Source organism: Aythya fuligula, chromosome 1, assembly GCF_009819795.1.
Source record: "Aythya fuligula isolate bAytFul2 chromosome 1, bAytFul2.pri, whole genome shotgun sequence".
NCBI lineage: Eukaryota > Metazoa > Chordata > Aves > Anseriformes > Anatidae > Aythya > Aythya fuligula.
The window spans coordinates 189,994,511-190,020,971 of NC_045559.1; the positions used below are offsets into that span (position 1 = coordinate 189,994,511).

The 26,461-nt window shown below is 36.6% G+C and overlaps 1 protein-coding gene across 1 annotated transcript in view; it reads right to left on the bottom strand.

The window, feature by feature from the left end:
• Positions 1 to 321: 321 nt before the first annotated feature.
• CUL5 (cullin 5) overlaps positions 322 to 26,461 on the bottom strand; it is a 29,537-nt gene continuing 3,397 nt past the window's right edge. The window contains exons 2-19 of the mRNA XM_032198230.1: positions 23,197 to 23,306; positions 20,789 to 20,888; positions 19,297 to 19,473; positions 17,617 to 17,758; positions 16,342 to 16,487; positions 16,185 to 16,265; positions 14,918 to 15,011; positions 12,037 to 12,167; positions 11,184 to 11,291; positions 10,557 to 10,621; positions 7,426 to 7,558; positions 6,759 to 6,890; positions 6,005 to 6,128; positions 5,067 to 5,242; positions 4,788 to 4,949; positions 3,970 to 4,088; positions 2,519 to 2,642; positions 322 to 873 (exon numbers count right to left, since the gene is read on the bottom strand). Of these exons, the coding sequence (XP_032054121.1) occupies positions 679 to 873; positions 2,519 to 2,642; positions 3,970 to 4,088; positions 4,788 to 4,949; positions 5,067 to 5,242; positions 6,005 to 6,128; positions 6,759 to 6,890; positions 7,426 to 7,558; positions 10,557 to 10,621; positions 11,184 to 11,291; positions 12,037 to 12,167; positions 14,918 to 15,011; positions 16,185 to 16,265; positions 16,342 to 16,487; positions 17,617 to 17,758; positions 19,297 to 19,473; positions 20,789 to 20,888; positions 23,197 to 23,306 (2,319 nt within the window). The 3' untranslated portion in view covers positions 322 to 678. The remainder of the gene's footprint in view (positions 874 to 2,518; positions 2,643 to 3,969; positions 4,089 to 4,787; positions 4,950 to 5,066; positions 5,243 to 6,004; positions 6,129 to 6,758; positions 6,891 to 7,425; positions 7,559 to 10,556; positions 10,622 to 11,183; positions 11,292 to 12,036; positions 12,168 to 14,917; positions 15,012 to 16,184; positions 16,266 to 16,341; positions 16,488 to 17,616; positions 17,759 to 19,296; positions 19,474 to 20,788; positions 20,889 to 23,196; positions 23,307 to 26,461) is intronic.

The window sequence follows — 26,461 nt, forward strand, 5'->3', positions numbered from 1 at the left end:
TAAAAACAATGATCTCTTGCTTAAGGAAAAATATCACCCATGAGTTGGAATTAGTTTTGTGTCACTAATGTGTCAAATATTAAAATCCAGTTACTAGATTGAAGCACTGCTCTAGCCAACAGATTTTAACTGTAACAAATATATATCAGTTTGTGAGGCATGTGTGTCTCTCAAATGTTATTACATAAAAAGGATCAAAGGTGGACAGTACATTACTCTGTTGATCCAAAACACAAAAGTGAAAGTGCTACTTCTAGTCCTAATCGCATTTAAAAAAAAAAAAAAAAACACAACAAAAACCAAAACAAAACTAATAGCAGTTCCTCAGTGCATGAATATTTGAATATTTTTTCCTTGTGCAAGTACTGGTCATCTAAAAACCCAAACCTGTATTCTTCCCAGTGGGTGTAAATCAAATCTACTTTTAAAAGTTCACAATGGGCTCTTCATGAATGCAAGTTTCCCACAAAACAGCATGCTGTTAAAAGTGTGCAACATGAAGGGAATGCCATCATGCTAGCTGAATGAGATTGGCAAAATATAGTCCTCTTTAAGGTAAGGCAGGGATTTTAATATGTAATGAAAGTCAAAACAAGTCCTTCTGCAGCACAAACTGTTGCAGCTGTCTGTCCAAGCACCCTTCCGTTTATGTTTTCAGCATCTCACAGAGTCCTTAAATTATGCCATATATATGAAGGTGTTGATATCCGACTCGTCTCTTCTGATATATTTGTGCTCTATAAGCCATTCAATTTGCTCTTTTATCATTTTCTTTTGTGGCAAGAACATGTTTTTCAATATTTCTACCAGTTCAGTCTGAAGCTGGGCATTAGTAATTTTCTTCCGCATTTTCATTATTTGGATGATAGCCTCCTGGTGGGGAACAAGAGGAAAAAAATTGAAATATCTGGTGGAAGTGACAAAGTGACCACAGTATTAATAATTAGCTCCTGGTTAAGGCAAGGCAGCAAAGAAATCTATATTCTTCCTAAGACATCAAATATAAAAGTTACTTTTCCATCATAAATACTGCACTCAAGACATGCCTCAGTTAAAACAAGACAGTGCCAACGTCTGTTCTGGCTTATATATTTCTTAAGTGAGGGCCAAATCTTAACATACTTGAAAAGAGAGACTCCAAACACAGTGTTTCACCTTAGTGAATTATAACCAGTTGTCCAAGTGGGCCATCATGATTAGACTTTAAACACTAGAATAAAACAGTAGAAAGATCTCCTGGAAGTTTCTATTCCCCTAGTCTTATAAGAGGGAACAAAGTAAAATAAATCCAAGAATGTTGAGAAAAGAATGTAAGAACACTCTTTACTCGCAAGGTCAAACAACAGAGTTCATTACCTTCTAAGTTGTGGCCAAGAACTTGACAAAACTCAAACCAAAGAAGTACACAAAAGGCTCATTTAGGATATATTAAAAACATGTTTAAAGTTACAAATCCCTGAGGCATACAGCTTTGAATTTGCCAGTAATCAAGCACTAAGTGTAAGTCACATTCTGCTGTATTCCTTAGCCTAAGTAGATACCAAGCTGTCTTTACAAAGAAGTTGATAGTGTAACAGAATGCAGCACTCAAGATGCATGAGAAGTATGACAACTCCAACCAAAGGTGAATCTACTCTTACTTTTTATATCTTGAGTGTTAGTCACTAAAACCTGATGTTCATTCACCTGTCCTTCCTTCTCTGAGCAAAAGTCACATTTCCAGGGTGAATACCTTGTGAATACTTTGTGAAATGCACGTTTTGTGTCAAAGTGACATTCACAAGGAGTTCTTATTTGATAAGCACCACTAAGCATTAATCCTCTGGCTGAAAGAACATCCAGGATGTTAGGTCAGGTGACACAGTTTACAACTTGGTTGGTTTGGAGTCTAATCTGCCTGATCAGGAGAAACCTGCAGTTTGGCGGTAAAAGGGGATTTTGAGACTCCATCGCAAGTAACGATGGGATGCTCCCCCAAATGAATTGTTGAGAATTGTCAGCTAAAACGGTTTGATATGATACCTGACTGAGAAAGGACAATCCACCACAAAGCAGGCTGTACAGCCAAGATGCAATTACAAACTTTCCCTCTAGGTCTCTCAGAAACCTATACTACTGTCACAGGAGAGCGATCCCCATCTCTGAGATTATTCTCTCTCTTCACACAGAGTAGCCAAAAAGATCTGAATATCCTTTTCATGTTGCTGGCTCAGTAAGTCAACTTTACCCACCACTACACAGTTACGCCTTTACTGCTTGCTTAATAGCTGCTCTGTCCTGATTAATATCATAATCTGTTACGTTAGAACAGGAGGCCAATAACTACAAGTACACAAGCACACACACACAAACAAGATCTGCTATTCACAAAGTAATAAAACCATACAGCAGAAGTAAGAGCTCGTAGGATCCAGAAGCATTCCTTTCATACATCAAAATTCAAATGTGGACAACATGCAGTAGCAGCAATACAACAAATGAAATAAGATAATTTTATATTCCTCTGACATTTACTAACCTGGGTTCTTAATATTCTTAGCTGGACGATTCCTTCATTTTCCTCTTCTCGCATTCTCTCTGTAGTAAGTTGCAATCGACCGATCAAATTTATCTTGCCCCTTTTCTGAACTTTAGCGTTTTTTCTGAAAAAGTTGTATTGTATAAAAAATAAGGCAAAAATACATTTTCAGTTAAGGAATTCCTATTAAACTTATATTACAGCAGCAAGGAGTACCATCATATATCAGATATTTATAGGCTATTAGCCTTGCAGGAGTGAGATAGCCAGCTGCCATATCAGAATTCAATGCCAACTCCATGAAAAAAAAAGGAAAAAACTAACATGAAAATACTATCATTACCAAAAAAATCATCAGCTGAAACTGACAGAGTCCAAAATTGAAAAGTTACCAGCACTATTTTAAAGAATAGATTTCCAGAGAAATATATTTCATTTTAATTATATAAAACTAGGGTTCTTCAAAGGAGATTTTACAACAGAGTTCAGAAAACGGGACCAGCTCATTTATATCACAAGAACCGTCTGTATGGCATTTTAAAAAAAAAAAAAAAAAAAAAAAAAAAAAATAAATAACGGACCATAAAAAAAATAGCAAAAAAGCTCCTGGTATTCTTCAGCAGTCACCCCCAAAATTTCTGTGCAGCCTGACTCTTCTGTCATGTGCTTGCATCATTTCCCAAAGCTTGTGATCCTGACGACATGAACAAACCATCGTGGCCCTGGGCAAAATGGCAAGAAACTAAGCCCCAAGAGCAGCAGATTTGTCACCTCTCTCTCTTTCCACAGATCCAGATGTCCAGCTGCTACTGAGTACGAGGACCAGAATCTCAAGTTTCTAGCAAGGAGCTGGTTCTAATTGTAGTTATTGACAATAAAGAGAAGCAAAAATCAATATAAAAGAGGCTGTATATATTCTCTCTATGCTACTATGTGCTTTGAAGCATTTCAAAGCACCAGTAGAAGAGCACTGCAGTTCTCACTGAAATGAAGACACTCCTCTCTGATGGAAGTCACACCAAAAAGCCCAGCTTTGGACAGCATAGCAGAATATTAAGCAGCCTCCTTTCCTTTAAATTAAAAATATGCTTTTGGAACTGCGTGTGTTTGGGGGTGTTCTGCTTACATGGTGTTCTTTCCATATGAAATCTCGTGGGTTCATTAGTAACAGAAAGGTAGAGCCTCACATTTTGCATCTCTTCCCTAGGTGTTTAAGAAGTTTAACTTCACAGAAATCAGAACCATACAACCGCTTGTCTGGAGGAGCTGCTGGAAGTCATCTGGTTCAACCACCTGTTTGAAGCACGACTACCACTAAAACTGAAGTGAGGACAGGATAGCAAAGCCTGTGCCTAGCTGAATCTTGAAAACTTCCAAGGATGAAGGTTAAGGCGAATTCCCTTAATCATAACATAGCACATTGTTATTTTCATTTTCAAACATCATCTTACATTAAACTGAACTCCTGGTTCACCGAGAAGAGGGTTCCTTCTGTAAAGTCTTTGGGTGAATTGACTTGAGGTTCATACAATAAAACCTGACGTTTCAGCTTTGGAAATGCTACAAGAGACTACAGAGAAAAAGGGGGGAAAAAAAGAATGAAAATAAAACACCAGACTTTCTAAATGGAAACAGTTACTATTTAAGAACATTGTTCACCACTGTGCAGACTGTAATGGAGGAACCACGTAGCCTGGTTTGGAACTGCCAGGGGGGCAACAGGGAGATACCAGTAAAACCAGAAAGGGGCCATACTTCAGAAAGAGATTTGGTAAACTGAGTTAGCATGAGTAAAATAACACCAAGTAAAATGCACAAATTCATGGCTACAGAGTAGCTTGTGGTATTAAGTCTCATTTACATGATTTCTCATTTTATTTGTGAGCTAAATTGTTAAAAGGCTGATAAAGCAAACACTGAAGTTATTTTTAAGTAACATACAGTTATTGAGTGATAGTGAGTTCCTAGAATTAAACCAGTCCTGCTCCATAAACCACAATCATAACTGTGTGCTTTAGGCAGGATATGGTCAGAAAGGTTTTGCTGTTTCCAAAAGCTTAAATTATCTAACTCTGAGAATAGAGAACATGTTAATGTAAAGGCCGTGTGTGCTCAACAGTAGTGCAAGGAGCCAGCATTACAACAGATTAATTAGCAAGGAAGGCGTCCACATTTCAAAGTGTTATCTGATAGCGCTTTAAAAATACTTATCCAGTACTCCAGAGTACAAAAATCAGGAAGAAATCTGTTTCAAGAGAAAGGGAAATACCCATAAAGTCCTCCTAAGTTCTGCATCAGGGAGTTCAGTTGCCAGTTTAAGATTTTCAAAGCTGATCTTCTCTCTGGGTCTTTGGTTCCATGCAAACAGCACAGCTAGCTGAAATGTTGTTACCTCCAAGTCATACTGGCCAACCTCATTCTTAAAAGTTATCTGTGAACAGAATGGCAATTGTGTTTTAATCCTTTCTGAATACCAAGCTTTCCTGCTCTTATAAACACACAGAACATGCAGTCGTTGAGACTGAAGCAACAAAAACTGGACACTTACAATTCCATTGGACATGAGGTGGTGCCAGTGCAGTTTCCTACCACTGTGATTCTTTTTATAAAACTCTTCAACTTCTGGGATGAGATCTTCTAATTCCGTGGGCAGCGAGACAAATACTTTTTCAGAACTACGGGACCAGGCACCAGCATTTAAAATTTTAATATTCACAGAGTCAGCTGTAAGACAATACTGGGTTAGATGAATCTGCAGGTGTAACAGACAAACAGAATGCATTTTGTCTACTCTTAATACAATTATGAAGGAGTAAATTTTCATAAATTAGCAGGGTCCCTAACTATTTAAACATTAATGTTCTCTATTTATGGACCACTGGCTTTCTGCCAGCAACACTGACTGAAACCTCTGCTTTTCTGGCTTGCCTCTGCAGAGCTCCTTATGCACTGATACAGCTTTATAGCTGATGTTCGTAAGCACTACTTAAGGGTTTTCAGCAGTGACAGGTCCAAACCTGGATGTTCCCCAGCCTCTTTCTCATCAGTGAAATTTAATCTCAGAAACATCATCTGAACTCTTAGCAGCGTGCATCCAGCTCTCCTGCCAGCAGGTAAAGGAAGAGCACAGCATGAAGCACTCACGAAGAATGATGAGGACACGAAAGAAGGATGTAGTTAAGGCATTCAGCTGGTTGAAACTGATTCAAATCTTGCTTGGAATTCAGCTACAATTAGCTAGGGAGTCTATATCTGCAAAACTGCTAATAGTGAGAAAACACAGAAACTACCAGAATAACATAGCTCAAGTGTCAACTGTAAGAGAAAGCAGAGCCTACACAGAGTACAGACATTCCAGTCTAGGGGGTAGCAGTGCCCCAAAGGCTATGTGCAACCTGCAGTTGATGCAATTTTTAACTCAAGATTCAACAGAATTATTTTTCCACAAGAGAAATTAAAAACAGCAAATCATTTGAAAAACAATACCTGGTAAAGCAAGTTTATTATTTTTGTGCATTTCTTTGAAGGCCTGGTTCAAGTCTTCAGATACTTTGATATCTTGAAACATTCTAGCCAACTTGTTTACATAGTCTGCTGGCATACCTACTTCCTGTACAAACAAACAGAACACTAAACTATGACATAAACAACTAAGAACAAAAAGCTTCACTTTTAAAATAACAAACTAAAAGAAATGAAAAGCAGTAAAGTACACTGATAGCATCACCTTATTACAACAAGCAGCGATGTAGTATAAAGGTCTTTTTTTGTATGGACTGCAAGCAGTTACCCCTTACAGGCATATGATGAGTCTTTTAAAGAAATCCAGGTGCTTAAGAACATATGCATGCATTGAGGAATCAGTTAATTAAAGCATGCAAATAATATTCAAGTGTACATAAAGTTTCACAATTAGGCCACCAGTCTCAAATAATTTCCATACCTAAACTAGTACACTGCATTTTGCTCATTTACATATGGAAATTACAAAGATAATCATATGTGAAATATTTTAAAATCTGTCTTCATCACTATTAGGATCAACATTTCTCTTAGGAAAAAAACTTAAACTGCTTTAATCCCACAAAGTATCAAAATAAAATTGAAGCAGAAGAAGACCAAAGTGACCTGTGATTTAAAATATAACTCACCTAAGCAAGAATGGTATCTCAGTTTAAGAGTAGGAATTAATACAAGCAACAGGAACAACCAAATAAAAGGAAGATATCAGGCTACTTACTCGGAGCCACTCCACCATATTCTCCTCAATTTCACTGTCAGCTGATATATCTAATATCAGGCGGCGTGTTAAGTGAGCTTTGTGATATCGCATGAAAACATCTTTATTCTGTACATATTTAAGTACCAAAAGCTGCCAAGAAAGATTGTAATACACTTATTTGCACTGTCAATCTGAAGACTTTAAAGGCCCACCTAATGCCTTTGTGGACTAAGAAGTAGAAAAAGGCTACCTGAGATTGCCTCGAGAGGACCTGTACTATACTGTATCATATCATAGCCATTGTCTACGAATCTTTTATAACATCACACATCTGATTTCTTCATTTGTCTGCTATCAAGGAACTTCTCTTAAATCAGAGAAGACATTAACAACTGGCATGAAAACCTATCCTGTATTATTTTCTATATTAACATTTGTTACCATAACACTAGTTTGATATAGGCAATAATTTAGCATATTCAATTTTGTGACCTGACAACACAGAGACACAAAACACTGCATGGTTAACAAGTTATAAACACACACACTTCATGATATAAGAACCTCCTTTCCCAACTGTTACACTTCACATAGCTTTTTGAAGATCAAGACCTCCACCCACATGAGGAAATAAAACAACTAAATACATTCAAGACTAATCAAGCAGAAGAAAGCAAGAACGTACCACTTCTTTTAGCTTTGCTTCAATTTCTTCAGAGGTTAGTTTTTTGCTTAGTGGTGTTTTTCTTAGCAACATGTCACAGTAATTAGCAAGAAGCTCGGGGCATTTGGATTCCGGCTGTGTTTTCAATCCAACACTAAATAAAAGAACAACACGTCTTCAGACTGAAGAGAATCCTGCTATTCTGGAGTAGTTGCACTGTTAACAAGACAGACCACTCTTTCCTGATCCCCTTGGCAAGGGACTTGGTGGAGAATTCATATCCTTGTTATGCTAATGAAAAATTCAGGCCAACTCCCTTTTCTTCTTGGAAGAATAAATATTGTTTAACATTTTCAGACAGCTTCTACAGCTTGATCACACCAACTGCTTTTAATTTTAGAACTCTGTCTATGACCACATTCAAACTGTAGTTTTAAACAACTAAATATTGCACAGCAGTGAGTATTCCAGTAACAAACCAACAAACACCACAGTGAAATGTCTCACTCATCTTGCCCATGTGGTGTGATCTCTTGACAAGTCTCAAGAACAACCTCCTGCACTGCATTTCTCAGGAGGCAAAGCCTGACACACCTAGCACCTAGTAACACGGTCAGACTACACCAGGCAGAAACAACAGGCTAATGACTGGGAGATTAAAAAAGCTGAAGAAGCAGATGCTACAGTAGCAGACTCTCTAGTAGTAGTAGATAGTAGTGGACAGTTCTTCAAAAGGCCTGCAAGCACAAGGTTGTGCTCTGAACCCGCATCTAGGCTGTTGACTAAAATAGTGCCAGTGATCAATCCTACTCCCGAAGCCAGGTGGCACCATCTGGTTGCCAGTCTCAAATTGTTAGGGCCAGCACTCTGTAAAAGGTTCTCTAGGAGAAACAAAGGCAGTGAGCAAGATTACAGGTAAGATGCTGTGGGGATGCTCATGAATCCAGTGCTCTTCCTCATTCTCTCACCCTTGCTTATCACCTAGCGTAGATGGCTGTGAAAACTCTTCAGAGAACTCATCCTTTTTAGTTCATACAGCAGCTTGCAGGATGGTGTCTGCTACTTAAGACCACCTGCAGTAAAAGCAGATCTCTAATCTTTCTTTATTACAAGGCAGAGCCTTACTTAAATCAATGGGTTCTGACATTTTTCTGAATCTTCAAGATTCTGACAACACAAAAAAACCCACAACTAAATACTTAAATTGAATTTAATGGCACAAATTAAGTAGAATGGAATTTAATTTAATTAAAACACACTGTGTATGTGGACTACTTGAAGGAGCTTGCAAGGAAGAATACTGGACAGAAGACCATTGCCATCATGGTGGTCTTTAAGAGATCGCTAGGCAGGTTTATTTTTAGCAGTGAAAAGCAGTTTTAATGTGGTATTGATTTGCATATTCCCATGGGAAATTTAAACATTAGCAGAGACATAAGCTCTTTTGTCTTGCCTACATCTGTGCAAAGTATGCAAAGCAGGAATCCAGTCCTTTGTAAAGGTGTTCCTCCAGTAACAAAAACAGCAAGGCTAGTCCCTGTCCAGGCATACCATCAGTCCAAAAGCAAACAGTGTAAGAACCAGGTCACCCAAACTTGGTCCTGGGCAAGATACTGCTCTGCTTGTCCCTGCTTGAGCAGGGGTTGGACCAACCGACCTCCAGAGGGCCCTTCCGACCTCAGCCATTCCGTGCTGCTGTGAACACAAACACTGAACAGGTATCTAGCACCTGTGAGCCGGGGGAGGGTGGCTGTAAAATAATTAATTCTCACAGATATAGTTTAATTGTGCCTTTTCCCCAGGAAAAACATAAACTAGGAACTTGTAGGTAAGTTGAATTGATAACAACTTATCCTGGAAAGAGTAATGTGATCAACTGGAATTAAGAAAAATACAGGCTTTACCCATAACTGTAAAAATGTAGAGAATCATTTCAACTGGTATGACTGTCTTGTGATAAAGCAGACTTACTTTATCTATGGCTCTTAGAGAACTTAGCTCAGCTTGCCATTGAACATGTCATGTTGTGCAATGTGTTACTATTTCATAAAATAGAGAATGCACCCAGTTTCTAACAGAATCCTAGCAAAAAAAAAAAATTAAAAGCACCTCTGAATTTCAAAGTGATGTTTCTATTTATTCATTTTCCAGTAAGTGCTCTCTAAACTAGAAACTATATGAAATTATGTCCTAACTAACATCAGAACAACCTGGATCCATGTCTCCTGTTGTCTGGCTTTTCCCAAGTTAAGCACTTCCTCTTTCAGTCTTCTGCTTTCTTTCACCTGCTGTGCTCCTACTTTTATGTAAGGTACAAAAATTGGAAATGTGTACCCTTCATTCACCTTTCAACGCACCCTAATTTCAACACGGTTGGACAAACTTGTTTAGAAGTTAACAGAAAGGGAAGCTGGCAGCCCAGCTACATAAGCTTTGTTTCTGCAGTAAATCAGACTACAAACTATACATACGGAAGCCCAAACACAATGTATAGATTCCTATGCAGGTGGCACACCATGTGTTAAGTGTTAACATCAACTGACTGACTTCTGCCTCCTCTGGGCTGGGTTTGCAGAGTAGCTGTTGTAAGCATGCTTTTTCCTCTCGAGTGAGGAGTCACATAGGTCAGCTTAATCTTCTACTGGAAGTTGTTTCAACTAACCTGGTTAACCCTGCGCTCAAACCAAAAAGGAGCAGCTGCACAGGTCCCAGTCCCAGCTGGCACCAGAGAAGGCCATCTAGCTGGCTGCTGGATGGTCACATCTTAACCAGCCAGAGTTCTCAAAGATTACAGCCTCAGTTTTCCCCAGGACTTTTACTGAAATTTGGGTAGTTATGTAGCTCATTTTTTGGAAAGAAATTATCCATGAAAGCGTCATTAAATTCAACCACTGAAACAACTCATAACTCTGCTACAAAACAACAGATCCATAATTACAAGAAATAAGGCTCAGTTTAAATCAACTGCTATTCACTGATCTGCCTCCACGTGAGGAGCATCTAACTGTTTGATAATCAATCTGAAATTCTGTAACACAAAGAATACAAAGCACTTTTAAATGCAGCCCTACCTCATAAGGACATTTAAAAAGAGAAGCCCAGTCTTTAACAACTTAAAAACCTTGACTCACATTAAAATTTATATAACTTACCCCTTTTGCTTCAATGGCAATTCAAGTTTAAATATTGTAGCATCATTCACAACTGCTTTGTATGCCTAAGATAAATAATTAGAGATGATTAGCATGTTACTCAGTTTCTCTCTTTAGTGTATGAATCATAAAGATTTTATCTCCCTTTTTAAATTACTGCAAAAAAACAAATTCATCTAATTCTTTTATTAGCTCAAAGTTTACAGATTTGATTTTCAGTATGAGTTCAAATCCCATGACTCAGTTTTCCATTAATTGATGTTTTATGTTTTCTTCTTTTCTGTTAACACACTACCTTAAGCAGCAGCTTAGGAAGGGATTGCATGGAATGGGTTGCATATCTGAAGTCATGGGACTAAACCCAGATACAAATTTTAGGTAATTCCTAAACATATCGCTGAGTCAGACGTTAACATTTAATTTGCTCAACACAAAGATCATCTTCTGATCTACAGCATTACAAAGTTATACACAAATGCATTATTACACTACAAATTAAAAACTACTCAATTGTCATGTTTCAGTGTTTTAGTGCACATACTTACCAGAATAAGCAAGGGATTTGAGAGACATAATATTCAACAATTCTTAAAAAAATGAAAACTAGTGGTGAGTAGAAACACATACCTTATCTCTTGCAGTAAGAAATCTTGGATCATCTTGAAAAGCTTCTTTAACCAACTTACTAAATCGATTAAATAGTGTAAGCAATTGCTCTACGTACTTCTCAGAATCCTAAAGTTAAAGAGGCAAAAATCAAACAAAAAAAACAGGCTCCAGAGAAGTTAGTGTGAGATTACATATAATACTCTGATTTGCAATAACACAGTATCTTCAAGCCTGAGTGATTATGATTGAACATCTTATTTTTATTCCTTGTACTGAAAGGAGTTTTACAACATGTAAGCCTCACAGATTTTCAGAATAGAGAGACCTATATACGAAAAAAATATAGAGAGAATGCATAAAATTTTTAAATATTGTGTAACAACTTGCCAATGAAAACAGGTTTTCAAGGACCAACAAAAGGCACATCCTAATTGCTGCAAATACTCAGGCCTCCTAGACCCAGAAAAAAAAGATGATAAAATGCTCAGAAAGAATGGTGAAAATGAAAGCTTTTTAAGTTTCCACACTGAACAACCGCTCTTAGATCAGTGGTTGAAAGTAAAATCCAAATTTTATCAGGGAGTTAGGACTTGGAGAAAAGTGATTAGGCCTTTTTAATCCTAACATGTAAGTATCCTCTGCAATTAACTTATAACATTTTCTTTACTACAAATTGGATTCATGTTTTAAAGCAACAACTGAAAATGTAAGCAATACAGACGTTATTCTAAGGGCATCGCAAATTTTCATAGAGTGAAAGATTTATGATTAAACAAAAAATCTTAAATAATCATTTCAGTTCACATTTGTGTATCTTAAAATTAGGGCATTTAACTTTTTTTTTTCATTCATTTTAAAACAACACACTTACAGTAGTAATAGTTTCAGCAGCTGCTACCATATCTGCAAGTCCAGCACTAACAATATGTTCTTCCAAGTCTTTCAACATGGGCTCTATCCCATTTGGAACTTTATCCATCAGTGAAAACATTAAATGCAACTCTGAAAGATACAAATACTGATAAAGCCACCAGTCAAAGACCTGTTAAAAAAAAAAAAAAAAACATACCACAAAACCAAAACACAAGTGTGCTGCTTGGGATTATCTCAAGTGAGACACTGAATATGTAAGGAACAGATAATCCAATTCATCCCTTAGAAGGAAAAATGCTTTGAAGACTGTATTAGGTCTGAACCCACTAGGATATTCTTCTGAAGGCAACAAAGAAATATCTATTGTCACGTAATAACTTGCTTACACGTGTAAGATCACAAACTTGAATAAAACGCCCTGACCCCAATGGCGATTTAGATCAAATCCAGGCTCTCAGTGTAACTTGCCTTAAAATCCCTGGCAAAAACGGATCTCTTTCAGTCAGTAGTCTACAAGAGTCTGCGTAAGAAATCATATGGTCTCAACATTTCTCTTTCAAAATTAAAGCCAAACAAAGCTCTCTCTATGTGTCTTCCAATATCATCTTCAATGTTTTAAATAAAAGCATGCCAAATTCTAAAGTAACTGGAACTGATCAAGGCAAGTAGCACTTTTTCCTTTATTTTTCCCCAAAGAATTTAGTTCTTACAATTACCATTTCAAAAACTTAAAAAAAAAAAAATACAGTGTATTTGTCTACTTCTTGTGAAGTTGTTTTTTAAAATTGCTAGAAAAGAGGACTGAAATATCAATAATCCCTTCACAAAGCTGGCAACAAAGAATCACTTGGGCTAAGACCAGCAGATCAATTTAGAGAGACCACAGAGGTTAGGTGAAAAAAAAAAAAGCAGGTGGGATATTAAAGGGTATGATGCCTGTTCATGCAAGATAGTGATGGCATGAATAATCCCCCCAAAAAATAAAAAATAAAATTCAGTGGTCTCTCCTATTAAGCAGTGGCAGAAGAATATTTCAGTCTTCGAAGACTGATTTCCAAGTTAAAAAAAAAAAAGAAAAAGAAATTAACATTTCAATGAAATGTCTATCAGAATGCAACTGAAAGGTAAAGAAATCCATATTGTAGTTGTTGGGGACATTTAAACAAGCTCTATTTTCATTTTTCATTCATAAAAGACAAGTTTGCTTTTCATTTATGTTATGAATTATTTCAAGAATAAAATGTAGGCCTCCCTCCCCAGTACTGTAAGTAAACAAGAATTCATGAAGCTGATTCTGAAGAGCGTTTGCAAGTCATGGCATCTTTGGTAGTTTTTAGGTGGAGAACACTATGCCTTCCTTCCTTTGCAGGGCACGTAAATATTAAATACTTAACGTAACTGAGTATTTACAGCAGTGCACAGCTCAGAGCATTAAAAATAACAGCCCTTTTATGTCAGATACTGTTCAATAAAAAAAAAAATAAAAAAAAAATGAAGAAGCTGTTGGGGGCAATTAATGTCAGAGAGAGTCATGAGTAAGTGTAGTACAGCAGAGGATACTGTCAGATGTATATATTTCTATGTATAGCTCTGGTCTTTAAATCTTTAATCATCTGCACCTGCATCCTTCACTAAAGCTTTTTTAACAGTGTAACATAGGCCCAGGAAAGAAAAGATTTGAAAGAGATGCTTGAGTTCTTGTACACCAAATAAAAACAGAAGTATTTTGCAACCCAGCAATATCAAGAGGCAGAGGCAGCCACAAAGAATCAGAGGACAGTACTAATACTTCACCAAATTTCTAAAGGAAAGATGCTCTGGGTGATACAGACAAGATCTTCTGCAGCTCTTCATTTAAATAAGCCTCCTGTATTCTCCCAGAGGCTGTAACCTATACTCATATAAGTTTGTTGGCTTTCTAGATTTAGCTTTGGACTACTGCCAGAAATCATGCTGCTACACAAACAGATCACTATAACATACTTCTGAGGGCAAATATTTCTAGCTTTAGAAGTATTTCCTACACTATTTTAAGTTATAAAATCCATTTTTCACATTTGCATAGAAGCAAAAACTTCATATAGATATTAATTAATAATCATTGTCTGCAGGATACTGAGCCTTCAAAAAAAGTAATCACCCTCTGATTTCAACTTGATTTATGACATTTTAGTTACTTATCTAGTTTGGTTTATCATATAGGACCAACACACAACTTTTAAACACTAACTTCTCAATTTCTGGCAGCAGAAGAGCCTTCTGAAAATTTTAGCAAGGCACACAGAGCTAACTTTCAGAATTCACAGCCACATACTGGTTATCAAACCAAATAAACAATTTGTAGAGATTTGGTTCACGAACTTATTGGTCCTGCACTAACAACCAGATGATGAGCAATAAAGTGAAACATCTTTTAAAATATCTCTTATCTTTTTTTGGGGAGGGTGGCGGGGGCAGGAGCAGCCAGAGAGGGAACAACACGACAGTATGAACTACTCAAAAAATGGCACACATGCAAAATTTATCACAGTAAAATCAACATGAGGAAAATAAGCTGTCAAAAAAAATAAGGAAAATAATAAGAAATGCTAAATAAATAAAAAGAATAATATAATATTACTTTCATTCAAATAATAAGAGAGCTATTCAGTCATTCAAGTCAGGGTACTGCACATACAGACGTCAGAAATGATATTAAAAAAACACTAACCAATCACGATAATTTTGTGGGATAAAAGTTACATGCATGAAGCAACATTTTACCTACAAAACACTGCCGCTATCTATTAAAAGCAGTGATTTGATAAATCTGCCAACAAATCTATTTTTATACAGTCGACGCTGAGTTCATCCTGCACTGTTCTTGAAGCTTCACTTACTTTCTGTTTCATTTCGTTTGATCATGCCTTGGCATTCAGCTAAAATAGTCTCTTTAAAAGATGTCACCAGGGCATTGACGCAGCACTCCATTAGCTGAAACGTATTAAACACAGAATTAGCTCATTTAGTCTCCAAAGTCTGAGCTGTCTCAAGTTTGTTGTGACATAAAATCTGTTCTCAACATGTATATTGTATAAAATAATTAATAAAAATTGATTCACAGAAATAAGTATAGTTTGAAGAAAAATCCCTACATGAAACCGTATCTCCTTAAAATGTGTAGGCTAGTAAATGTGGTAAACCCTCTTCCAAACCAGGAGCCAGCTTAACATTTCTACCACCTTTTTCCTCTCAAGGGAGCCATCACTTCTGGAACACCAACTACCCTACTTAGTTTCCAAGTATACATCCAAGAGCTAAGAATAGTTCTCATTCCAGCATACCCTATTTGGACCAGCCTGGTTGGCTTAAACGAGACACTACAGCCGGATCTAGCACAGAAACTGTTTGTACATGTCCGGACCATTTCTCTTTTGTCAGCCTCTTCATACAGGTTACAGTTTATAGCTATGCAAATTGAGTGATTTACAACTTAACACAAGACATAAAATAAATTTTGATCAACTGCAGTAAGTCCAGATTTAAAGGGTACTTATTTAAAATAACCTATTTCCTGAACTGATTCCAACATAGACAATTATGAGCTATTCACTGCAGTTAAATCTTTCTCCTGAGTCTGAACTGTGTAAAATATTGCTCAGCTGGGGGGAAAGAGAGCAGGACAGGAACATACTAAATGGCCGTATTTCAGCCTAAGAGGAAATCTAGAACAGATTTAATGAAACTTTCATTTTTCTTTCTGATTGCAATGAACAGTAACACTTTCAGGTGCTCTAAACGAGCATGGAGAAACTGTTCACCTACTACATCGGTGGACTTATTTTCAACCTCATCCACTGTTAAGCATAGGGGGAAAAAAACTGACTCAAAATGAAAGAATAAAAATCAACTTAAATGAAAATCTGCCCTTCCATCTGAACTTTAATCTAGATTTACTAGTAAGATACCTGTAGAAATTGTAAATTGCCAGATTAGAAAGTAACATAGGTTTTTGCAAGGAAAAAATATAACAGATGATTAAAAAAAGATCAACAGTTTCTTAATTTATTGCTACCAAGTACACTAACATACACACAAAAAAATCAACTCACATATAATAACTATATATAAATACAAAATACAGCAATTTTTCTATGCTATACTTACTGCTTCCACAGAGTTACATTCACGCCTTGTTTCTAAATATCGTAGTGCTCTTTTCTCTTCTTCCTTGAGTTTAGCATCTGCCTGTGCAAAAGTAGAACAGCAATCATTTTAAGCACTAACATTTCCAGAACAAATTTACAACAGAATTTTTACTTACATATTTCATATAATTCTGTACACCGTTTTGTTGTAAATAAGAAGGAGCCTGTGTTCTATAAAATCTCTCTGTTGAATCCAAATATGCCTTTTCAAAGTTATCCCGATAAATCTGAAGTTTATCTTCAGGATTAGAACAAAGGTTAACTGCAAAGAGAAAGTCCAAACTTAATTCTTGGAAATCTATGTGGCCGATAATAAGCAAATCTCTCTCATTAAAATAAGTTTTGTATTTCAAGATGCCATTGAACAATTTGAAATATCCTACAAATGCACATTGAATCTAAAGGTAATCAGCTGCTCAATCTTTGTTGCAATTAGATTTAGATTACCTGTAGAGAACTAGAGAACAGTGTATACTTATCTCCATTGTTTCAGACATTCTAAGATTGTAACCAGAAAAATACAGCTGCAAAGTTGAAAAAGATAAAAAAAATAAATAAATAAAACAACAAAGCTCAACATAATGCCCAATGAAGCAAAGACTTCTCTACCTCATTGAGCAAACAGCTTTTATTAGACAATGTTCTTAAGAGTCTCCATGTCTTCGTTTTAGACATTTTTTTCTGTATTAGGATTTTTTCCTATTTTAGAAAAATTAGGAGTGGAGACAGCAGGGTTACTCCTAACCAGCACCTTGAGCAAAAGAAGTTTCCACCTTCCTCTCAACTGTTATGGAAATAAATAAATCAATAAAATAAAACAAGCCCTTAAATGGAATAAGCGTTAAAACATTTAGAATTTAGAATACCTATACATTTAGAGTTCTAAATATTTAGAATATCTATAAAGTCATCTGAGAAAGTATTAGTCACATGTTTACTTCAACATGCTGCAGCAAAAAATGCTTTGAAAAAAAAATGCAGACAATGGTGAAATGTCATAGAAGTTTCTGATATACCAACCTACATTTTACAAACAAGAGGAAAACTGGGAGTCTTAGATGCAGCCTGCAGATGCAGTATTTCTTTTTCAAACTGTCAGAAAAATCTCAAATGGTATGGAAAATAGCACAGACTTGAGGTTATTGCTGCAAACTTAAAAGATCAAAACGTTTGCTCCTTGAAAATACCAATTTTGCAGAAACCAATGCATAGCAAAATCACTTAGAAGTTATAGATACTTGGAACAGAATTTAGTTGGTACCACATAACAACATCTTCAGTACAAAATGAGATAATCATTCCAAAATTACCAACATATCTGTCAACTTCTATGATGAAAATTCATTTCCTTGGGTAAGGAGGCAAGAGAGATCAGCTTGTGCGAGACATACCATATGATTCTCGAACTCCAATTACAAGTTGAGAGTCAAAAGCTTCTCCTAGTCTTTCAGCATGAACTAGCTTCATTGCACTGTCCTGAAGTCTATTTTTTATATTTGAAAATATGGATTCATTCCACGTATCTAGCATGAGCTGCATATCAGGAAGGAAAAAAAATTCCATCAGAAAGGTATACACAGACCTAAGTTTATACAAAAAAAAAATAAATACAAGAGAGCAGAAACAGAAATCAAAAAGGTTATAATGTAGCTTGCAGGTTATATACCTATTTTAGAACTTGCTCTTGGCTTGTTATAGAAGTAATATGCTATTTATATTTTAAGCTTACTTTATGAAATGGGGCAAGTGGAGAAGCAAAGATCATTTGATTCAGACATTAACTTCTAGTATTCCGTATCGCTTCTGTATTCCTTCTACAGCTCTCATTAATTAGCCAAGTACCACTTCCAGCAATAGAATGTGTCAGGAGTTGTAGTACCAGGGGGTACTTCTGAGACAAACAGTTCATCGTTTGCAAGCTCAGTCTTAAGCCAAAACTCAAAGAACACAACAGTTACATAAAGAAAAATCAGTTTTTGGATTTCATTTCCCTAACACAAAAGGTCAATACGCAGAGCAAAGCATATTCATCAGGTATCACCATGTACCTTCAAACATGGCAGTAACTACCATGCATGCACCCTAAGCACACCACTTATCAGTCTATGCTGGCAGTGGAAAGCAGCTGGAATTGTAAAATTTACCAGTTCAAATTCTGACTCATGATTATGAACAAACTTACAAAAAACAAGTTTCAGAAAAGATGACGCAGCAACACAGCAAAGTTAATGGTAAGACTGCATAGTCTTTCACTATTGCTTTGTACTTTAGATTTTAACACAAAAAGCATCTGATAAAAGCCAGATATCCTTCTGAGAGTTCATTTTACCTTTCTTTATTCTAAGTTTCTCCACAACTGTTTGGCAATTTCAGCTGAATTTCCATTTCTAATGTTAAAGCGTATTGGAAGGGAATTGTTCAAAACATTGCAATGTTCTCTAAAGCAAACCTTTATTTGATTCCTCAATTACTTTTTGATAATTTTAACATTATCAATATGCATATTATGTTTGCACTGTACAATTACAGAATGGGTTTATGAGAGCTGGAATGTGTAACAAATGGAGAAGAAAACAGAGGGAACGTTAACCAACCTCAGATACACATCACAGATTTCTCATGGTCAAGCGGCTTTTAGATATTATAGACAGGGAATAATTTAATGCAGATATCTGATGAAAATAAACAGATCATTTTGGGTGATTATATGGAGAACTTCCCAAGCATAGGAAAAGTTTTCACAGTGAGTTTGTAATTGCCCCTCCACTAGGACTGAAGTTATAATTTTAAGTAAATAAAAAACAACCACCACTCAAAACAAAACAAAACAAAAAAAAACCTGCTTTAATCATCTGAACAGAACTGTTTATAGCCAAAGCAAAACTAGAAAGTGAAATTGCCATGGAGAGAAAAAAAAAAAGGTGCAATTTGTTCTGACCCTCACACTGAAGCAAAATGATACATCGTATTATATGGTTGGTGCGATTTCATCTTTAGACACACAATATCTTCTGTACTATTACCATAGTCAGAACAGTGCACAACAGAACTCTTTAATACCTCTCCCTTACCTTTCGAACAATACTGTCTTCTACATTTGACTTCTTGTTGCTGCCCTGCTTGCCCATTAAAGTAATCTCTAATTGACAAAATGGCTTGGGCAAAATATCACACTGGGTGAAGAACTTGCGCCACTCCACTATATATGCTTTTAGTAAAGCTGTATCATCTTGATGGCTCAGCACTCTCTGGAGGAGGGGGAAGAAGAGGAGGTATTTTATAAACAAATTTCTGCATGAAAAACAGATTAACTTTACACTGGAAATATTTTCCCATATAAAATACAAATATATGGATATATCAGAATAAGAATGTCTACATATTTAAGTGCCATTTACTTTAGAGCAGTGGTCATCAACCTGTGGCATGTGGACCTTTCCTAAATGGAAAAGAAAGGTACCAGCAAAGAAGTTGTTAACATGTTTCCAACTGAATAACTTTTTTAAGCCATCCGCAAGTCAAGAAGCTTAAAATCTTTGGTCTCAGAGGCTTGCACTGGTACAACTATACCTACAAAAAGTACACGCCTGTAAGGATTGTTACATTATATATAGTGGGAAAGTTTAATTTAATGCATCTACTTACCTTTGATTAGGCCCAGATAGGTAGTTAACATGTATATTTTAGCAATGCTTGGGAACTACAACCACTATCGTAATGCCTAAAAAGATGCCCCTAAACCAGCAGCCAATACAGACCACATTGAAGGCCCCAGTTCAGCACAGCATTTATGCATGTATGCACGATGGAGCTTAAAAGTAAATAAAAATCAACATATATTTGCCTGCTTATATAAAGGCCTGAGATACAAGAACTGTATCTTCCTTTGAAGAAAGCCATAGCATTGTAAATTTCTTCACTAGAGAAAGATTGTAATGGTTCATATTCTCCTTTGCAAATCTTTGTCATGGAATTTTATTCATTTATTTTTTGAATCTCACAAGAGACCACTTTCAAATCCCTTATTACATGGAACATCTATTACTATACAGTTTTAAAAACAAAAGTTGTCTTTTGAATCTATTGATGATTATTTGCAGAGAGTCCATAAAAATGGACAGCGAATCATGCTGAGCCAACAGAACAGATGTTTCTAATATGCCATACATACGACATTTAAAAACCATTAATGAATGTCAGCAAAGCACCGAAGTTAGACAAAAAGTACTTCCCAGACAGTAATTTCTTATAGAAAACTTTGCCTCGAGTAATTTTCAAAAGGAAGAATACTACATAAGTATCGTTGGGTTAACAAAAATAATGCTTAAAAGAAGAAAGTCATTGCTTGCCCCAGTTTCAAGAACTGTGAGAAAACAATGAGACAAAGCAAATGCTCAAGGCTAAGTCTTCTGTTTGTCAATAGAAGTTTACAGGGTAATTACAATCTCTAGAATATCAACATTTCAAACAAAAAGCAATGCATTTCAATCCAAAGAAAGTCAGAACCATTTGGTTATTTTTTCTAATAATATGAATACAAGTTATGAAACGTTAACAACTTACTGCTTGTGCTTGTTTAATAAAATCAAGGATGTCTTCCTTCAGAGCCTGATGGATTTTTGCTGGACCTTTGTCATCCCACAAGCAAACGGCATGTACGTCTCTAGAAAACAATTTATTCATCTTTTAGTAGCAACTACTCGAAGTTTAATATATGAGGCTGAAACAGCCATAATTTAAGTACTTGTAAGAAAACAATACATATTGTTGGACAATGATAAATAAAGTATGTGAGTAGATCACAGTGACACATGCAAGAAAACACATTTGGAGAAGAGACTGAAACTTTAAGGAAGTATGGAAAAGCAGTAACAGCAACCTGGCTAGGAAAATACTATGGACAAGAAGGAGATTTAAAGAATATGCAGAAGCCGAATTTGTCTTCACCACCTTTTCCGTAATCCTTACTGCATTAAGGACAGTTTTTTAAAGCTTTTCTTTAACAATGATGGAAATCACTTGCCAACAGAAGTACTGCAACTCAGCCTGTGTTACTCTAAAATACCCTAAGACACAGCCTTCACTCAAACTTTCACAATCCAAGCATTACAAAATCCTTCTGCAAAGGAAACCAGCCTTCCAGGTGAGAAACCTAAGGTCCAGGCATCAGTGAACTTAAAAAGTTTTAAATAGTTTAATAAGATCACTTAAACATTTCACAATCATGGGAACATTTTGAAGTGCAGCTCTACTGCAGAAAAGCTACCAAAGAGCAACACAACGCTAAATTATATTAATGAGTTTTAATCAATATTCAAATAAATTCCTGAGTTTCTCAGGTGACAGGCCAGCAAGTGTAACTTAATTCCTATTTCCTTTCCCTGTTAAAGGCTAGATAAAGCAAGTCACACTCCTACCTATAACATCATATTTAGTGTAGACTATCAAGGTTTTTTTTTGTTTTGTTTTGTTTTTGGCTCATTAGGTTCCCCTGTTTCTTCTTCCTCCTTTCAATAAGGCCAAGTCTTTGCAGGAAAGCAACTACAGAATCTACAGGTATTGCTTTGTTCCTTCTAATTCAGTTATTTCAATACAAAAGCAACTTTTTTTAGTTTAACTGAAAAGACAAAACCTGCAAGATAGAAAGTTCCTTTTACACAGAACAAAGGTGCTGGCCAAGGATTTACAGTGGTCTAACTTAAGAGGCTTATGTAAGTTTCATGGGCAGAAAAGATGTTACTGTATTCAGAATGCCACCATTTCCCGACAGAAGTTAAAAAGCAATGCTGGAAGATAATACCCAAAGAGCAGGTAGAAGATACCTACAGCTTTCAAATTGTTATTACAAAGTTTAACAAAAAGCACTGTCCAAAAACAGAAACTTGGGAGAGTGGGATACTTTCCCTTGATATACTTAAATTAAAGGTAATTAAGTTCAGTTCAACAATTCAGCTACGAGCAAAATAATATTTAGAAAATTTCAACACCAATGCAGAATTATCAAACTAGTTATTAAAAAAAATGAAGGCAATGACTCAGGACTGAATTCGTAACTTAACTACACCACATTTCTGGCAACTACTGCAGCAGTGATATCATAAGATATTAAAATTCATTACATGATAAACTACCTTTCTGTTTGGTTGGCAGAAAAGTGTGACAGGTGCAATCAGATGGCTCTAAAGGGAATTACTGCACTGTGATTCAAAAGGAGCAACAAGACCGCATTTCAAACTAAACTTTTGTGAGTGATTTTAACAATCAGAGAAAGAAACTGCAGATTTAAGCTGCAACTGTATTTAAGAGAAAATAACTCCGTGTCAAGACAAAGATGATTTTAGGTAAACTTTTGATAAGTATGTTGTAACTCACTTCCACATTATGTTGACAAAGGTGACATAATGTATTTTAAGGAAAAAAAATCAGTACGTAACAGAAAGTAACTTCAGGCTTTTTGGAAGGAGGAAAACAGCAGTGTTTTTATCCTGAGAAGGATCTCTACCTCTTAGGTTTTTAGAAAGTACAATAATGCAAACAATGTCTGAAAAATGTTCTATGTATTACTCTTAAGGTAAGCAATCATTCAGCTTAAACCAGTTAATCTGCATTACCCTTTTACTTTAGTAGCATTCTTCAGTTACTTGAGAAGAAAACCATTTAAATCAGAACAATTTAACATTCAAACTGCCTTTAAATGAAATTACTGCCGAAGTAGTAATCAACATTGTGTCTCTAACAAAAGCTTTGTGGGCAGGTAGAAAACTCGTTTACTATGATCAGATGAAGTCAAAGCTCTGCTGTTCTTTCTCCACTTTATTTGCAAAGATCTCAGTCCCAGTAAAACACTACTTCTGTGCATTTACTGTGAAAGTAGGCACACTTGGTGAAACCCAACAAACTAGTAGGATAAGTAGTACCATAACAGCATTTCTATTGCACATGAAAACACAAGATGCCAAAAAATTACTTACGAAAACAGATCAAACCATTGCTGCTTTGTGACAGACTCCTGACGAAGAAGTTTCAGAACGATAGGGCGCATGAAATCCCATTTGTCTTCAAATTGAAGCGAACCTTTATTCTAAAAGGAACAAAAAAAAAAAGTGTTGTAAGTAAAATAGCTTATTATTTAGAGTGATCATTAAGGATTGCAGTTTCTGTGGATAACATAAAAACACCTTCTCAGAGGTGTCTCATATTACCCGGCATTTCAGCAACAGCACCATAGCCAAATCAAGCTTTTTACAAGAAGTATTATTCTAAAGAGTGGCAAAGCTATTACTTGTTTCTTAGAGAATCTGCTAGCCAACTTCGTCCTTCACTCACTGCATTAATACAGTGCAGCAGGTTCCAGCAAATGTTCTCCACCTGTTAATGGAGCTATACACAGACAACACGAATGATACTCCATCAGCTGAACTGCTCCAGCCAAGACACACACAGCAACAGACAGGAGGCAGGGCTGCAAACCTCTTCTGAATGAGTTACCACGACCAAGATGGCAGCTAGGAACCAGGTGTAACCCCTGTGGATGCTGCCATGTACCTTTAGCTCCACGTGTGCTTGACATGAGCAGTGAGGAGAGGAAGGAAGCAGAGTAACACAGGAGCAGTTGTATCACAGACTGCCTTCCTGCGGGCTAACTGGCCATCAGCAACTCCATAGCCAAGGTTACAGTTGGTGCAGTTAAGAAGGATTCACACTGTTCCCAAAAATCTAATCCAAGGAGATTTTTTTCAAGCTCGCTGTACAAATGAAGAGGAAAGTTAAAGAAACCAAGTGCTCCCATATTTTTCTGATTAGGCAGACTTCCATTATTAAACAAAACCAAACCAAACCACTTTAAGAGAGAAACAACTTTTACTCTTGTAATCCTATTTGCTTGCAGTTCCACATTTTAAAAAGAAAAATCTGCAATTAAAGAAACAGTTGAACGGAAGTTGTGGCAGAACAACTATTGGTTATCTCCAGCATTATGTTCCAATACACTGTTTACTTCTGAACAGCTCATTGTCTTGGCTAGTAATGCAAATTTGACACAATTCACTTCAACTACAGCAAATAACACGGTCTAACTACTTGAAATTCTGACAAGTGCACTGTTCTGCCACCAGCATCTCTTCAGATAAATAAGCAGAGCAGCATGCCATGTTCTCTAAACCACCTTCTTCTGATTAGTTTGTACATGGAAACTTACAAACACATTTGTTATTTAATATTCAGAATAAGCACAGTTTGGAACCTGTATCCCCTGCTGCTCTTACGTCTCAGCTTTAAGTTATAAAGATGCAATAGGCATCGCAGGGACTATTTTTATAGCAACAGCACCAGGAGACCTCACAGCATTATCAAATCGTTGTGGTAGGCACTGAGTATGGGCCTCATGGAAGCAGCCCCTGTCCAAGGAAGTTCAGAATGTTTTCATCATATAAGAAAATATTTTAAATTGCTTGTCAAATTCAGAGAAAGGGACTTTTGCTTGTTATCTTCCCCTGTAAAATAATAATAATAATTTGAATGCTGCATCTTTGAAAATTCTCAAATACATTCTTCCCCCAAACAGGCCTGGCTTTACAATTACTCCTCAAACTTTGATGACTTTCTCACATCTCTTCTGTTCCTGTGAAAATGATTAGCCTCTACTTGCAGACGTTTCTGTTCCCAGTCCCTCTTTGCAGGATAATGAACTTGAAAGACTAGCTGCTGAGTTAGAAGTTCCAGCAAAAGCATTACAAGGTAAGTAAAACCAATGTCTTTAAAAGTTTTCCTTTGGAGTGAAACTTCAGAGTAGATCTAAGTTTTCTGGTAAAGGCGAGATGCCTGTTCTGCAATTCAGCCCTTTGCTGAACGCAGATGAAGATAAAAATAAATAAAAATGAACGCTCCATCTTTGTGAGTAAGCCTTGTTTCACTGTAAAACACAGAGGAAGTAAAATAGTATTTGCAAGTAGTAGTGTTTATGCAATTGACATCGTGATTTCCCGGTACATGCTAAGAAGCACACAAACTCCACTTCAGTTGTAAAAACCACACGCCCAGTTGCAACAAACATGCACCTAATTAAAAAGAATTTCCTAAATAAAGCTTGGCAGAAAACACAACAAAGGAAGTTTAGAACTTTGTTTCCTATACCTAAGACTTTTTTTTACACTTCCTCCTCCATTCCTAAATTAAGCAGATGAGGGAACGTGATTATTGGGATTAAAAATCCCACTCAGCTAAACTACTCTTTAATCTCAATTAACAATTCAACATTTCGCAGATGGAGTCACACTTTTGTGGCCGCTCATCTCATGCTCTTGTACTGAAGCTACAACAAGAAAGGGTGCACAGCACAGCGTACTGTGCATCGGTCACGTTCAATAACCCTGCCCCTCTTAGCGCGTAAGAATAATTCAAAAACAGTTTTACGGTAGATGTCAAACAGTGGTAATTCTTCGTTGTGACCAAAGTCACATAGCCACCAGTGACCCAGACAAAACGAAGGACCTGTTCCCACTTCCTCGAGCACCTGTGCACCCCGCTGACTTCTGACTGGTATTTCCTGGAGATTTTTCTTTCTCAGCTCATTTCCTCAAAGCACAGCCAGAAGGGAAGGCAAGCAGGAAGGTAAGTCACACCTCCGACTAGAGTTACTGCACTTACCACGTCTCCTCTGACAACATGGATTAGGCTTGAAGGCCATTCCCTGACTAAGTAACCACTCTAGGAGTTTAAAATTTAACACTTTGGAAAATAACTCCGCTTATGAAATACTCTGTTTCAAAAGTCACTTTACTAGATGTGCTCAGAGATTTAAAGTTCCGTTTTAACACTAAACTTCATTTGAAATGCGTACTGCTTGGCTATTATATTGAAATATATGCTACAGCTTTCCCTTCTTCTACAAACAAACACCTAAACACACTATTTTATGCTATCACATAGAAAACCTCCCAGCCTATGTTGGTGGATATTATGCAGAATTAGTACAAGAACGCAATCTGAATTGTTGCACTAACAGTATTCCTGATTTGGGTGCTACCACGTAACATGAAATTCTTCTCCATCGCTACAAGCAAGTTTCAGAGAAGCACAGCAGAAGCAGGCACAGAATATGGTACAAAAGCCTCAATACATGTGGAATTCAACGGGAACTAGACTAGAAATCAGAGGAGAAAGGCTCCCAGACCTCCCTGCTGTTGCCCCTCTGTACTTTGAAGTGTCCACTCGGCCATTCAGCAGCACTCTTTACCG